This window comes from Polypterus senegalus, chromosome 9 (genome assembly GCF_016835505.1).
Source record: "Polypterus senegalus isolate Bchr_013 chromosome 9, ASM1683550v1, whole genome shotgun sequence".
NCBI lineage: Eukaryota > Metazoa > Chordata > Cladistia > Polypteriformes > Polypteridae > Polypterus > Polypterus senegalus.
The window spans coordinates 102,796,038-102,813,920 of NC_053162.1; the positions used below are offsets into that span (position 1 = coordinate 102,796,038).

At 35.6% G+C, this 17,883-nt stretch overlaps 1 protein-coding gene across 1 annotated transcript in view; it reads right to left on the reverse strand.

Annotated features, from left to right (window-relative positions):
• The window catches only part of jph3b (junctophilin 3b), a 384,320-nt gene extending 367,094 nt beyond the window's left edge, over positions 1-17,226 (reverse strand). Inside the window, exon 1 of the mRNA XM_039763533.1 lies at positions 16,619-17,226. Coding sequence (XP_039619467.1) covers positions 16,619-17,000 — 382 coding nt within the window. The 5' untranslated portion in view covers positions 17,001-17,226. The remainder of the gene's footprint in view (positions 1-16,618) is intronic.
• Between the last annotated feature and the right edge of the window lie 657 nt (positions 17,227-17,883).

The window sequence follows — 17,883 nt, forward strand, 5'->3', positions numbered from 1 at the left end:
GACTGAAAGCTGAAATCATGGGCAGGGATAATCATTACACTTCTGTTGCACAGAATTTTATTATTATATTATGGCAGTCAGCACTGTCAGCTACCTGACAGGCTGGGGATTTAAATACAGAGGTACTAGGGACTTTTTAAGGTTTTAGTGCCACTCAGAGATAACTTTTGTAGCACTTATGTGATAAGACATTGATTCTTTAATTTACAGAAACTGTAAATGAAAAAAGAGCCTAATTTTTACCCTCGCATCTTTTCTTTAACATTGCACCAGGACTGCCATAACCCACACTACCCGGCACCTATGTCAGAATGTATAAATCAAGAAAATGAACACTAGTGCTATTTATTGACATATGATGTATCATTCTGAACCGTATAATATGAAATTTTAAACCTTCAAATGAAAATCTTATTTCATAAAATTTTAAAGATAGTATATAAATATTATACTGGATGTGTATGTAATTCTTTAGAAACACACCTAAGTTTTTTGTATTATAGTTTTGTAAAGTTAAAAAAAACATAACAGGAAAATGCTGTACTGACCAAAGCACTGCCTGGGGTTGGCCTCATTGTTGGCCCTGGATGCATTAATATTTTTAATTTTATTTTTTAACGTGATAAACATACCACGTTAATCACAAAAATGAATGTGTTAACTTTCCTAGGCCTAATTTTTACACTTTGTTAAATTAGTGGAAAGAAAACTGAATATTATTGTGGGTCAATGTAGGAGTTTTTCAATGTGCATATTGTACTTCCAAAAGAATGGAATGCAGTATCATCATTGTGCTGAACTTTTATTTCAAATGTAATTCAGTAAATTTGCCTGTTAAACTAAAGAAACATTCCTTCAGATTGTAAAGTGTTATTGTTTATGCTGCACGTTACTCTCCCCATTTCAATAATATAGTAAAAAGAGCAATTTAAAATTTATGCGAGGATCTACAGTTCAAATGTTTGACAACCAGAAGGAACTGTATTTAAATTACACAACTAGCAAATATTCCTTTGTGGCTTTGACTGCTTTTTACTTAGGTTTTACTGTATTTGAAATATTTTATCCACAGAGTATAATATGAAAATGTGAGTAAATGTACATTTAAACATAACTGTACTCTAGATACAATTTGAAAATGCAGTATTCCACATATATTTTATATTATGCACCAGCTTTTAATAGTGTTTAAGAGTGCATTACAAGGCAGTTATTGCACAAGTTCTACCTTTGCTGTCTGTCACTCAGAGTTCTAAAAGCATTTGTAGCATGCCCCAGATTTATAGACTGGCCCTTGAAGTCTCTGTTTTTAAAACAACATATTTGGCATCTCCTTTCTAAAGTCTAAAAGTCTAAAAACTATTACATATATATATATATATATATATATATATATATATATATATATATATATATATATATATATATATATATATATATATATATATATATATATATATATATAGCTATGTTTAAATTTCTTTGCCAAAAAAGGTCCAAAAAGAGTGAATAATAAATATTTGGTCAAAATGAAATGTTTCAAACGTAAATGAAAATTCGTAGGCAATAATTTTTGCATTTTGCTCTTGTATTCTTAGAAAGTCAGCAGGTATGCTGCATGTTCTTATAGCCCCTTCTATGAATGACACCACTATCTGATTTAAAGCACAAACTATCCATATGTTTGCACCCAATTTGACTTTCTAGAAGCACACTTCAATTTTATGCTACAGGCAAGTTCAGGAGTGTAAGTAACTTCCTCCAACTCACACAGAGAATTAGGGGCTACAATCTGAGTGCTAACGGTTTTTGTGGAGTTGTGCCAAAGTACTCATCTACTGAGCAACACTGTCTTCTATATTCTAGTGCAAATTTATGTAATTCCTTCTTGACAGATATTGCCCATTCACTTCCCCACATAGTCTTTGGGCAAGTAAATTCAATGTGAATAATGTAGGATGTCTCTTTTATAAGAAAAATGCAAAATAAATAAACAACCTACATGTAAATAAAGATGTCACATTTTGAATCTAACAGCTTATGACTAACATCATGCAGTCATGAGGCACTGTTCCAGCTTAATTTATATTAAAACTTAAAACAAAATCCATTTTTAAAGTCTGCATTTTTAAATGGGGCACTACATACACATATTCATTTTTTCTGGGTTTACTTGCTATTACTATCTTGCTATTTTAAAAAAACACTGAAAGTTAAATCAGAAACTCTCTTCTTATTGTTACTGCGTCCTGAGCAGTGTGTGTCTCCATAAAAATCCCTTCATTGTGCCAGTGAGGAGACAATGTGTTATGGCTGCTGTCTATGGTGCTGAAAGGCACATCTCACCTTTAATTGATTTTAACAATAGCTGTGGAAGTGGAACTTTAATGGTTTTAAATTTGTCTAGATTTAAAATAATCACGAAATACAAAAAATAATATTTAAACTAAGCATGGTGTAATGCAATTCATCACAGTACAGTGTTAGAAGACTGGCTGCTAACATTACAGAACAGTGAAAACTTTGTTTTTCATCTATTATTATTTTGTAAAATGTGAAAAAGAAAATAAAATAAAAATTTAAAAATAATGTTATGTACAGCTGTCAAGGCTGAAAAAGATAGGCTCTATTTCTTCAGCCACTATAGCTCTTTAGTCATGATAAGAGCCAACTCTCTGGACCATTCACAATTATGCCAAAAGTGTGTGTTTGATGGCAAAGTCCCTGAATTATTAAACATTGCTTTTCACAGAGTCAGTGGTTGCACCCTGGAATCTTCATTTACTGCTCATGTAAATATACTGTGAAAGTCACTGCTGTAAACAGGGAAGATATTTCTAATTTGAAATTCTTTGCTATTTTGATAACACCTTACAAATGAACATGATACAAATTTAATTTTCACAAGACTTCAATATCCTTTCCTTTTTTCTTTTTGATTTTTTTACCCAGTAAATTTATGTACATATTTATAGATTTGATTGAGGACAATGCATTATGCTTTGAGCTAATGTGGCAAATATTGAAATTGAATGTTCTACAGTATACAATTGAAAGAAAAAGAATTTGAGAAGGCACCAACAAAGTTAACATGCTGCTCTGCCTGCTTCAAGTATGGGAAAAGGGCTAGGACACGCTGGAGAATACTGAGCACCAAAAGAAAAATAAAGCCAACATTTGGAACTCTTGTATAATCGACTTTTTTATTGTAAGTATAAGAGAACCCCAACAAGTGTTTGGAAAAAGTCACCACTGGGAAATCAAACATGGGTAATGTAATAAACATCAATTCTGTCTTCTGCATTTTTTACGTTTTGCTTTTTTATCACATGAAAAAGGAAATGCATTGCGTCTCACTTATTAAGTAAAAGATCTCAAGGAGAAGGTGCCTGTCTAGGCACAGTTTGCTGCAAGAAGGAACCAGCCATGGATGAGATGCCTCTCCATTACAGGGCACGCTTACGCATGCTGCCACACATACTCATGATGAACAAATTTACAGTCACCAAAATAGATGACGTTTCTTTAAGATTTGTACGTACCTAAAACTGTGTTAGTTAACAATCTTTTTAAGTAAAACACATTTGCTAAAAGATATGGACTAATTTGTTACAAAACTGACATGATATCATATTCTTTTAAATATATTTCTGAATGCTATGTTATTTAAATCATCTAAATATACAGAACGTTAATAGATCAACTTTTAAGCTGCCCACGTAATGGACAGTTTCTTCCTCATTTTATATATTTGATACCATGCATATAGCAGATAACACGGTTGCTTTGATTAAATAATGCATACTGTAGTCATAGTCTTGTTACCATGGAAACAGGGTGTTTACATCACAGAAACAATGTTGACTTTCTCGTACAGCAGCTGTGGCATTTGGAGTCAGCTTGTGTACTTCTTTCAATGTGTGTCTTCTGTGTACAGGCAGCCTTAATTTTTTACAATAATTCAAGGCAATAAAAATGAAGAGATCTCTTATAATAATTCTTATCTGTTTTACCTTGAGGGAAGAACAGTAAGCAATGTAGATTAATTTTTCTCTGCTCAGTTACTGTTGCACACTTTCTTCCCAGGTATTTCTCTGAGTATTCCAGTTTTTCTCCCATATTTAAAAAGCAAGGATGTTATATTCATTGGCTCCTCTAAACCTGCCTTTTGTGAGTGTGAGCATGTATGAGAGGGCTCTGTGATGGGCACCCTGACCACAGTTCATTCCTGCCTTGTTTCCCATAATATCAGAAATGGCCTCCATGAACTGGATTAAGTGGGTTTGAGATGTTATGTTGATTAATTTTGATCTTTGCAAACTGTTATCTATAGATCTGTTTACATTGGATTAGATGCTGTTTAATCATGATGTGCTAAAGAAGTGCAGCAATTATAGTTTTACTGTATAGTTATTTTTATTAATTACTATATAAACATTTTATGCTAGAGCTTACTATAAAAGATGGCACATACAATTAATATTGATTATGACCAACAAAATAAAGTAAAATGGATGTCATTGTTTGAATTCTATTGTTGCCATAGTAAAATACTGTAGCTTCAGCTGAAACCTGATGATGCTGATTTAAATCAAACCATTGACTTGCAGAGTGAAAGAACCTAATCCATAAAAATTTTCACCATAAAATGTAATGCGCATGCAAAGTAATTTGAAACCCCACCTACAAAATTAATGCCTAAAAATACTGTAATCAACAGGGATCAAGTATGTACTGAAAAGCAAAATAAATTATAATGAAGCTGCTGCATTAATAATAAGGTACTACTATAATATGCAAACTAAAGGAGATAACATATACTACAGTATATATATCTGGACACAGTGTGCAGTAACACAAAATGAAAGTTTGACTCAGAGACTGTATCTTTGATACCACACAAATGTATACCAAAGCAAAGACATAACTGCAGGAAAGCAGACTTTAAGGGGATGTGGAAGTATCTAACACAGAATGAGAAAGTAAAAATACTGCAGCTATGAATAGACGGTGTAACTTCAGTGACTGTCATATCCATGTTCAAAATAGCTATGTTTCTAAAACGAATAAAAAAAAAGGATAAAAAACAGTCAAAATGGGTAAACAAGGATATTATTAAAAACAATTAATCTGAAAAGTTCACTATACCAGAAAATTAACACAAGAATCCCTGAAAAAACTTGTAATCCCATCCCACCTTAAATCCCTTCACACCTGTCTGTCAGCATTTTTTGTGTTGTAAATGTATCAATCAACAAAAGCAGCAAAGCAGCCTGCTATCCCATTCCCCGCCCACCGCCGCAGTTCAATTCACAAAGAAGGTTCTCAGTGCTGAGTGTTTATCTTAGAGTGAAATGCTGGAGCTGCAGAGGGTAGATAATATATCGTCATTTGGAATACATACATTTCATGTGTGTTCAGTGTCTACAACAATCTATGTAAACACATTGTTAAAACAGAAACGTTTTCCATGTTTTAGTAATAACTGACAAAATGTAGACATGAAGTGCATAATGTGTGAAGCCTGAAGTCCAAATAGCAAATATACACTTTCATAAAAGGTTCAAGTATAAAAAATCAAGTGCACTTTTATTCAATAATATAGCTGCTGAAAAAGAGCTTGCGTTAGGGTGTAACATTGACATGCACCTAATATGATTGCTTTGGTGGTGTAGTGGTATGAAGTACTGATTTGTAATCAAGATGTTTACAGTTCAATCCTGGATGTCTCTGTTTTGAGTAGTAGGCTGCTCTTATTCTTACTGTTATAGAATAAAAATACACATTTGATTTGAGTCTGTAACAGCCAGTGTAAATTTATGGTACTTGTAAAAGTTACCTTTTTTTTACTTCAGTTTTATTCACTACTCAAAAAACAGAGGCATCTAGTATCAAAGCATGAATGTCTTGATTATGAGTCAGCAGTTCTTACCACTGCACCACCAAAGCGGTCATATTAAGAGCATGTCAATGTAGCACCCTAACGCGTCAATTATCACAACAATTATTGTCAATTATCACAAAAACATGAAAAACATTTCTGTTTTAATAATATGTTTACATACGTAGATTGTTGTAGACATGGAACACACATGAAATGTATGTATTCCAAATGACAATATACTATTTACACTCTACAACTCCAGCATTTCACTCCAAGATAAACATTGAGCACTGAGAACCTTCTTTGTGAATTGAACTGCGGTGATGGGCGGGGGATGGGATAGCAGGCTGCTTTGCTGAGCAACACATTTACAACGCAAAAGACGATGACAGAGTGGTGCAAAGGGAGTTATGGTGGGCCGGGATTACAAGTCTTATCGTAGGCTTTGGTAATTCTAGTGTTAAGCCCTCAGTACTTTGAAGACTAATAAAACCCCTGGACCTGATGGGATTTTACCAGTTGTACTGAAACAAATGAAAGCCATCATCTACAAACTACAAATCCTCATTATTCATATTTGAGCCGACACTTGAGAAAGGAGTACCTAACGACTGAAAAGTTTCAAATATGACTCCAGTCTTCAAGAAACGAGATGTAATGGACCTTATTAATTATACAACAGTGTCTTATTTCTGTACCATGCAAAATTATGGAAACTATAATAAGAAATAAATTAGAAAAGTAGTGATATGAAAATAAAATGTTCAATAGCAGACATCATGAGTTTATGAGAGGAAGATCTTGCCAATCCAGTATTTTAGATTTTTTTGAGCAGTCGTTGACAAAAGAATGACATTCAACAATAATTTACTTAGACTTTCAAAAAGCTTTTGATTTGATCCCAAACCAGAGATTAATTCTGAAATTAGGAGCTGTTGGCATCAGAGGTAACCTACAAAACTGGATCTCAAGTTGGTTAACCGGCAGGAGACAAAGACTACAAAAAAGAGGAGAATGTTCCATATGGAATGAGGTCATCAGTGGAGTCCCACAGGGTCTGTCCTGGGACTGTCACTTTTTCTGATTTTCATCAATGACATAGACATTGATATAGCTAGTCAACTTGTGAAATTTACATATGATACTAAAATTGGGATGATGACAGACACTGAATAGGCAGCAAAAACAATTCAAAATGACTTGGACAAGCTTCACAACTGGACAAGCACTTGGAAAAAGCAGTTTAATGTATAAAAATTGCACAGTGATAGATATATGTGGGCAAAATTAACTTAAATTTTAAACAACACAGGTGACACTGTCTTAAAGGAAGCAACCTCTCAAAACAACATTTTCATCATCTAGGCAATGTTCAGAAGCTTTTGGGCAGATAAAAAGTTAAATTATATTGTAAAAACTGCTGAAATAAAATCAAGAAACATTTTGCTTAGACTATGTAATGCACCAGTGATACTGTATCAGGAGTACTGTGTGCAATTCTAGTCACCACACTACAAAAAAGTCATTGCAGCACTTGAAGCTGTGCAGAAGAGAGCAACCAAGTGCATTCCAGAACTTAAGGAGATGCTGCACTCTGAAAGAATTAAATCTGTTTAGTCTGGAACAAAAGAGACTGAGTGGGGACCTAATCCTGGTCTTCAAAATTCTCAGACGCGTTGATAAAATAGATCCAGCACAATTCTTTGAACTAAATGGTGGCTCACACACTTGAGGATACCAGTTCAAATTAAGTGGAAGTGCACTTAGGACTACAGCAGGAAGCATATGTGTTGTGGGAATGTGGAGCAATCTACTAAATCATGTAGTTTGAGCAAAAACCTTGACAACTGTTACAAACTATAGTTTCTGGATGAGATATTGGGACAGTTTAACTATTAGATAAACAAACAAGCTTGATGGCTCATATATACAGTATAATATGTCAATGTATAATTTATTTAGTTTTTCCTTAACAGTCTTCTGCTGCATTAGGTCCATTGGGAGCCCCCAGCTAGAAGAGTACATTGTTGAGTAGTGTCTGTGCTTCTGTGCCACTTTCAGCTGGGGCCAATTTGCTTAATGCACAGTTTTCCAATACTCCCGTGAAACCTCCACAGGTCACGTTTCTAGGCGCTGAGGTTGCAGTCACGTAGTCATCATTTAACCTTCAATGTCTTTGTGCTGCGGCCGCTACAATGCCTTTCTAGCTTCAATAGATGCAAAATTTGCTATATCTAAATCCTAAAATAAGTATACTAAGCTGTGCATTCAAAGGATATTAATAATGACACTGTTTATTGCAATATGGCTAAGCTAGAACTATCCATATTAAAATATGGAAGACCTTGCCTCTTTTTCTGTCATTGGAATTCTGTAATATTCTGGAAAACATATTGTTTATGTATATAGTGCTCTTTTGAAAATTGGTACACTTGGCTTCCCGCCACAGTGCTGTATCAAAGCTGTGGAACTGAAATACGTGATCATCTAACAGGTTTATGTCAAGAGATATAGATAATACTCCTAAAATATATTATTTCTGTTAATCTGTCACCATAATGTACTTTTTTAGGTCACAGAAGCTGGGTAACATACAGTATCATATTGTTGTGTATAAAATTCTGTATCCATAATAGAGAAAGTAAAAGAAATTATTCACAAGGGTAGATTGTTATCAGGCAGTTTCTTATGTAATAGGAATGAAAGGCAATTACATTCACTGTATGTTTAAATTATCTTAATGTAGGAATCTGATGTTTCTCTTCTTTGTGTTGAATTGTGAATTATACCTTCTTTGGTTTGAATATCACAACTCCAGCTTTGTTTTTGTACATTTGGAAATTAGATATATGAATTCAAACACCCTAATTATTCAAATGGGAACCAGGGTGTTGTAGCGGTTAATACTGCCACTGCAAAGTGCTCGAAAACTAAGTTTAAATTTTGGCCCCTTCACTGTGTGGATATTGGAGTTTATTGTGTCAGCATCTGGACTTTTCTCCACATTCTGTGGTTTCCATCCCAAAGATGTATGTGTGTCAAGTAATTGTTGAGTTTAACTTGGACCTCATGTGAGAGAGTGTTGAAGGTTGAAAATGAGTAGGGTAGTAAGACATTATTATTTTTATTTAATTGTTTTTGCTGACAGCTTTATCCAAACTTACTGACAATTTAATGATATACGAGTATACTGCAGTGGGCTGGTGCCCTGCCCGGGGTTTGTTCCTGCCTTGTGCCCTGTGCTGGCTAGGATTGGCTCCAGAAGACCCCTGTGTTAGTATATAGCGGGTTGGAAAATGACAGACAGACTGACTGACTGACTGATATGGTATAGTTTTTTGCATCCAAAATGTGATGTAATGCAATAAATGCATTTTTAGAAGCTAGTGTTGAAAAACAGTCAATCAGAAGACATTCCATAATTAAATTAAATTTTAGAAAAACATGATATGTACTATTGACCAGCATATTAACATGTACAATTTTGTTTCAGACAGCAAAAAATGTCACTTCCCTTCTAATACAAACTGCTAGGAATGCATTCAGGGAGTCAGTGCCCTCCAAACATCCAACACGACAGTGTGAAGAATTATTCTTCACAGTGTTAGTTTCATTTACTTTTAATGTTATTTATTGTTAATCATTGGCAAGAGGCACCATATAGGATTATTTCATTCTAACTTTTCTATAACTCTTTTAAAATGCATATATTACATAGCATACTGAAACATGCTATGCATAGAAAAGTATGAATTATACAGTGATATGCATGTGCTGTATGCAGAGATTCATTTACACATCTGCATGCTTTGTCTTAAATTGTATACTGAAACACATACATCAATGACAGTTCTCTTTTTATGCAAACTTTTTTGACGATGTTCTTTGCCATTATTTTTTATTTAGCTATTAGTTATTATAAACGTAATACATTTACATGACATGGCATGGCAGAGAGGGGTACCCCTTAAATGTTATTTGAAATTAGTAACATCGAAAGATAACAGCAGTATTTTTTTTCCATTTTCAAGAGCAATAGTTCCCAAACTGGGATGCCCGCACTTCCAGGGAATGCAGGATGGAATTTCAGGAGGTGAGACAAAGAGGAATGCTGCATCACAATTTGCCATAATTGAGTGAGGCGCGTTGTCTGACTTTATCGTGGTACAATTGCTGTCTTGCAGTGTGCCACCATTTTTAGGCAATTTATTACTTAGTGCTCCTGTTCTATGATATGAAAAGAATCAAGCACTGCACAAGCAACTATCACCTGCAAATGAGCTGCAGAAATTTTTCCTTCATAAAGGAGAATAACTTTTTTCAAGAGAATGGAATTTGGACCTTGCAATGATCTACTATTAATTTCTGCGCAAGCCCTGACTGCAAAACATCACTGATTTCAAGATTTCATTGACTTTTTATCAGAAGGGAAGCAAGGGGGACTGAATTGGATGCAAAACCTGCTGCTTACACTCATCTCATCTCTACTGCTGGCAGTGGTACAGCAATTTTAACTGTACGACACATCTGTTTTTGAACTGCAGTGCAGGTGTTATCAGGGAACAACGCTAATTGACTGTGCTTCATTGCTTAGACACACGCCAGCACCCACTGCTTCATGGGGGTCTTCAATCCCTCAAACCCTTTGATTGTTGATCGTGTGTCATTTCTTTGCAACGTTTGATGTTTCGTGAGATATCCCAACCCCCAGATGGTCAATTGAATGTCTAAGCTTCACGGGGGACACATTTACAAGATTATTGAGGCTTAACACTGAGAAATTACTCAATTTATATTTAAATTTTATGCACTGTGTTAAACCTTATTTTTTTATATGTGGTTCAATTTGTGGTTAAAAAATGAGAAATGTGACTTCATCTTCAAATGTTATATTAGTTTTGTAGGGGTGCGAACATCCTGTAAATCAAACATTTTCTAGGTGTGTAGGACATAGTAAAGGTTGGGAATCACTTGTCTACAGCACATGGACCTCAATACACAGAACAGAACAGCATGGCATCCAAGTAGTAGATATCCATTAGTGACAGAGAAAAGAAATAAAAAGATGCAGGTTAATATGATATATCATGAAATGACTGTGCTTGATATATTGTCAAGCATGCTAAGTTTGATATGAAATCTTACTGTGACTGATTGGACTGTCTATGGCAAATTGGTAATGGCTGAGCTTCACTTAGGCTGTGTTTCTGGATGATTGCAAAACATGCTACGCTACTGAAGAAGCCCCTCATTTTGCAACTTAGCTTAATTATTGTTTTCTGAATTCTTTGTTCATAACTGCAATTTTTGAATATTTGAGAACGTTCATGATGCAGCACTGTGAGCACCACCGTTTCAAAATGGCCAGTTTTAAGATGCACAACATCATTGCTGATATACTATCGAAATAGCAAATTTTGCTTAAGACCTTGGGAAGTCGTGGACCAACACTAATTTGCACTATATGGGGAAATTGTGTTCTCTACATATATGGGTGTCCATTTTAGGAAATCCAGCAATAGAATTACTCCATGTCATGTACCTTTTGTCAGTTTCACTAATCATTTACCACTTGTTGTTCATCACTTCTCTCTTCTCACTCATCATGCATCTCTTCTTATTTTTCACTCATTGCTTCCAGATTTTCTTTCATCGACTTCATATGCAAATATTTAATACTGCAGAGAACTTAATGTTCAAACTGTTAGAGATTTTTAATGTTCTTAAAATTACTTTATTTGCCAAATACTGCCTGCTATTATATTATATTTTGATTTATCTGTGTTTTTGTTTCAAAGTCTTGTTTCCTGTTTTTTTATTATTAAATGTATTTTATTTACCTTACTTTTTTTCAGAATTATCCAACACAGGGAGCAAGGCAGGAACAAATCCCGGGCAGGGCACAAGCCCACCGCAGGACAACAATAAACTGATTGTATTTAATTTATTTTGTTTTATTTAATTTTATTCTTTAAAAGTATCACATGCTCTTTCCTCACGTGGATATATAAAATCTTATAATGGATATATTACATTTTGTTAAAAAAAATAAATAAATATCACTTTTCTCAGATTTTTTTTAAATATGCTTTGTAAAATGTAATGCTCCAACATTTAATAAACTTGTAAAATTTTAAATTGTATGTATTCTCCATTGTATTTCGTCACAAGAGAAGGTTATTTTTCTCAATTTTGGCTGAAATGTACACTTAGCATTTTGTAATAAAACTTTATTAGGTTTAGCTGGAGCACATGCTTTTGTCACATAATCAGTAACTGAACCAGTCATCTTGTGTTTTAAAGTCCAAGCACAACACCACACTGCAGCTTTTACCATAATTTAATACATCTAGCTACATGTGTCTTTCTGTTTGTTTTGTGAAAAGGTTTGCATATTTGTAGCTGGAAATCCACAGGGAGAAAATGAATTGTGTATCTTAAAATACATCATTGGATTTCATTCTGTAATATTCCTGTGAGTTTAGACAATTGTTATTATGGAGCGTATTCAGAGTGGTGTTGATTCTGTTAAAGGTGGTTTCAGTTTAATGGTAAAAGCAAGAAATCAGCAGCAGAGACACCGAACACAGGTCACAGCATAACAAAAGGGGGGGGACACACACATTAAAAACACTTGCCACATGAATACATGTAAATAAGACTTTATGACCAGCACCCTCAAACCCCCCCTCATCAGTCCGCTCTCATTTTTTGCTATATATTGCCTTGGGTTGCTAAGTCTAATCATTTTTCAATCCTGAAGATTTCTGGTAGGAAAAACTATTTTAAGATATGTGATTCATTTTCTCCCGTTGTATATTCTGTACATGTATATATTACACTTTCATAAGAAATGACTAAAATTTGTCCTTGAGGGTTAATCATTTTTGTCCATACTCTGATTTATGCTCCACATTCCAAACGTATACATAAGTTCAAAAAAGTGGCCACTATAAACATTCATTAAATGAATGACACTTAACATGGGTGGTATGGCCAAAGAGGCAGGGCCATCTTAACAGCATTATAGGCCCCCGCACAAAGCAGTGCACTGGGACCCCTACCTACACAACCACTCAGCAAGTCACAACAGACATAGATTAGCATGGGGCCCCCGGGCAACTTCCCAGCATGTCCATGCATTAAGATGGTCCTGCAAATAGGCGTTTCAGAGCTCCTTGTTGCTTATTTAACAAAGTCCTTCTTTCTGAAAAATGGGTTATAGATTTCAAAAACAATTTAAAGAAATAATGTTTGTATTTTTCTTCACAATCAGTTAAATCTGTAAAGTTTCTTGAATAATCTTAGTTGTAGAGGCATGATTAGAAAAAGTTAAAAACAATGAAACTTGCTTTAAATAAATCGTGTGGACTTAATCATTTTAAAAATGGTATTTAAAACATATTAAACACATACATAAAAACACTGCAAACAAAAATAGTCAACATCAAAATCAAGATTTTGACCTGTTGCAATTGGAGAAAGTGAAAAGATGTGCGTTTTTAACCTGCGTGTCCCTTTTACTTTACAATAATCCAAAATACTTCTCACAGAAAACTGAATTACTGGCCCAGGTGTTAACTTGGCTACAGTCAGATCACTTCTTTAGTTTCATGGTGACACGTGTATTGCACTGAAAAACATACATTGGTAAAACAACTGGTGTTGTTTAAATATTGAGTTAAACCCCTACTTTTCTAATTCTTGCTGAGTTTTCAGACAGTCTTTACTGTATGTTCTTTACTTTAAATTTAGTGTATGCTTCATTTCATGGTGACTACTATTACAAACCATTTGACTGTTCATTTTCAAAACTTTTGACAGCTTCAGTAGACTGGAGTTGAATATGAATACACAGCCTTGGGGTTTCAACCTTAGAAGGATTTGTTACACATAATCTGACATTTATTAAATAACAAGAATCTGCGTCTGTACTTCAGAAATAATACGGGTCATTCCAAAGTGTCTAAGTTGTCCAACTGTCTGGTGGGCTGTGATCTGTAACACTCTCTAATGTAATTTAAAAGCCATTCAAAGGAGAGGTCATTCTTCTTTTACATTAGAGATATCAACTGTTCAGGCACTCATTCATTTATCAATTGTCCAACCCGCAAAATCAAACAGGAGTTCAACAGGAATCAGCCTTGGGTGGAGCATCTGTCCATCACTTGATGTATATTCTTACATTATAAAACATTATTTGAATAAAACTAAAACCTCAGAAAACCGTAGGCTTTACATTACATATGTTTATTTACTTAGAGAAACCTAGTGACATGTTTTGATGTCCTACAACACAGAGAGGTCAGAACTAATGGGTGTGTCTGCTCGTGGGCAGGATCGGCTCTGGCATTTTTGTTACTCTAGACAAAGTTGTAAATATTGCGCCTTAACCTTATAGATATCTTTACACATATATATGGCCTAAGAGTTTTGTGGGCATTGTTAAACATACATTAGATCATAGGACAGCGGGTGGGCCCTTGGAGTTTCAAGCTTGCTGACAAATGTACAGCTGGTTTGTCCTCCTTGGTGCTGTATTGAGTCAAGAGTGTTTATAACTCAGAGCTTGTAATGTTTAAAAAATGCTATCCTGCAAAGATTTTTGCCACCCTACCTGGTACAGCCAGCCCTGTATGTATGAAAGTTTAAATAGTTTTGTAGTCTGTGTTTAACATAAAGTGTATACATAATTTAAACACTGACAAGCAGTCCCCACAGCTCTGTTGTTTAGTCTGCTAAATATGGAAAGTAAGCAATCCTTTGATCACACAATGCACACCTGATTTTGCTTGTAATGAATTCATCACTTTAAGTTTTGCAGGTTCACCACATATTGTTTATTTTGCGCTATTTCTTCCCCTGTAGACCCCATCCCTCTTTCCATCAACAGGAGACTAATAATGGTTATAAAACATTCATTTTTCTGTGTTGAAAATTACCTTGATTGTGTGGAAAGATATAAAGAAAGAGTAAGCACTTGTCTTGATTAAGCGAAAATAAAAACTAATCATGGATGGCAAGATGGTGCAGTTACATTGTGGCATATTGGTTAGTGCTGCTGCCTCACTTATCCAGCATCTCCTGCCTGCTGATTATGCATATTCTACCAGTGTCTCTGTGATTATTGTATTGCTCCTCCAGTTTAAATATAATTACACAAAGAATGAACTGTCAGCATAACTGATGATTCCAAATTGGTTCTGCTGACTGTAAGTGTAGGTGTGTGCAGGAGCAGACCATGGTCATGGCTGTTTCCTGCCTTTGACCCAGTGCTGTCGGGTTAGGCACATGCAATGCCAATTTTGAGTCATCAGTCAACTTCATATAGGAAAGGGGTACATTATTTTTGATATATACTTGGATTTTGACACTTGACTGCAGATAAAATCTGGAGCAAGAACAAGCTCGCTGTCACATAACATACTGTATGACCAAAAATAAGTCCATAATCACATGTATTTATACCTGCTACAGGAATAAATATGAGCATATTAAGCAAAAAACTGTGCTACTTGGTCTGTCTATATGAACAAAATTGACTCTGGCAAGCACCCTAAACACCCTTTGCAAGTGCAAGACATTTCACAAATGCAAACAAACCTAAAGGTTCTTCTTACATTCTTGCCTTGCTAATAGTAATGGGGTTATCTCATCAAGTTGTTTGTTACACAATGTCGATATTCACTACGGCAACGTGAATGGATAATCTGTCCTACTCTCTGTGTGAAGGATGGCCTTCCCACTTGCATTCGCTTGGGTGACTGGATGTATGCGTGAGAATGTTTATATGTATGTCTGTGAGTGTGCGTGTGCGCAAATGCAGGTTTTTATCTGCAAATGTGCAAATTGCTGTATTTTTTAATGTGGATAAGTAAATACGGTGTTGGCTCACTAAAGTCATTTGTGCCTGAGTGTACACTCCTTCTAGCAGCCTGTAAACAGCTATATATGAAGAATCAATGCAAGGAGCATATTTAAGTCTTGTCCACAGACTTCCATAGAATTCCCAGAGGTTTGCTGCCTCTCCTTTTACTCTCCCCAGTGTCAGAACCTCCTAACACATGGTAGAAACCAGGCCTAACTACATCACCAAGCCCGTGACAGCCTGCTAGCATGAGCATCTTACAAAAATAAATCTGAGGGTGTATATGAGATCTCTGAAGAAGTTAAACAAGGTGCCTAACAGGCTGACTTCTTTATTTTAGAACGTCACGTCTTCTTGGATAGCCAGATTACTTGTGTCTTTTATTATCTTTTTATGCTCAAGTCTTAATGCAGCTGCCTCTATGCCACAGGGAGAAAGGATCAATTTTGGAGTGACGCAACATTTTTAAAAAATTGCCCGGGTGCCCAAATTTTAAAAAAAGAATAGATTCTTATAAAGAAATTGTCAGATAATGTATTTGACACATTTTTGGGCAAAAATACAATACCAAATACAACAAATTACACCTATGCTATATATGTTTTATAAACGCAGAAACTGTCTTTCAAAATGAAAATAGACAATTCAAAATATCTGTAGGAATCAAGTTTCTTCTTTTTCCTTTTTATCATTCTCAATGTTTGATTTACTTTCACTGGATTTAGCAATGAATGATTAATGGGATCATCATTATTTCACATAACAATAATCAAGCATTTTGCAAACATCATTCTGTTCCTGTGTAAAATTATTGTTACTTTAATTTGACACACTGAGACAAGAAAAAAAGAAGCCTCAGTTCTCACCTCCGTCAGAGTAAGTTTCTGTTCCATAGCCGTCCTGCAGTCCATTATTCCATGTTCCCTCATATTTAGCTCTGTTGCCTGTGCTTTCTCTGATCCCATACCGTCCCTTAAATCCATGAGTCCACTCGCCTTTGTAAACCCACTTGCCTTTGCTCTCCACACCGATGCCATGCCTCTTCCCCTGTGCCCAAGTTCCTTGGAAAGTGTTTCCACTGGGCCATGTGTAGACCCCCACCACCTCGAACCCGTGGCTCCAGGACCCAGAATACTCGCCCTGTCCTTTTGGGCCAGTACAGATCCCATAGCCGTGAGCCTTGCCATCCTCCCAGCCTCCGCAATACGAGCCTCCATCGTCAAAATTGAACCTGCCCCCACTGAACATGCATGAAATAGGTTTTGTAAATCCCCTCCAAAAATAAAAAGAAAAGAGGGGAGAAAAACAGAAGAGAGAAAATCTAATAGAAATAAGCAGCCAAAAAGGAATCCATCAAATACTCTGGCTCTTTTTTGTCCATTATATCTTGCTCAGACTTCCATCATAGCAGTTTTTGCTGAAATCCATAAAATAAGCCATGCGTCTGCCTTGCAGCTGATACACAATCAGCTCCCCCTGAATAACAGCAACCCCCCCCACCCCCCACCCCCCAAGCTGGGAAAGCCAGGCGATCGGTTCCACCTAGACGAGCAAAATCCCAAATAGCAATAAAGCAATCAGATGATCAAAACCCATTGAAAATCCAAGGGCTGCTGTGCAGAATTGCTGTGATGCCAATCCCAATGCTCTGATACAGTATATTGGAGCAGAAAATAGCGTTGATAGAGGAAAATCCAGCAAGCTTATAAGGTCTTTAAAAAAACTACATGGAAAAATATTGTAAAAAATAAAAGCAAATACAGTGCCTGTCTGCTCACACGCTTCTTCATGTACAAACACTCACATGCACACCCATCTCAACACCAAACAACTGATCTGATTTTCCTTTCCTCTCTCACTCTCTCTCTCTCTCGCTTGCTCACTCTCCCTCTCCCTCTCTCTCTCTCTCCTCCTGTTCCTATATGGCTGCTGCACCATATAATATTTTCTTGACACCTCAATCAGAACCCAATATTCAAAGCTTTATCTTTTGATACAAGCAGGTAAAGAAGCAAGGTGTTCAGCAGCTTTCTTTTTATCCTGCTTTCCCTTTACTGTTTGGGGTCTCTCTAGTGTTTATAAATCCTGCTTATTAAATGAGGACTGATCCAAGGCTTCCACCCTCCCTGGA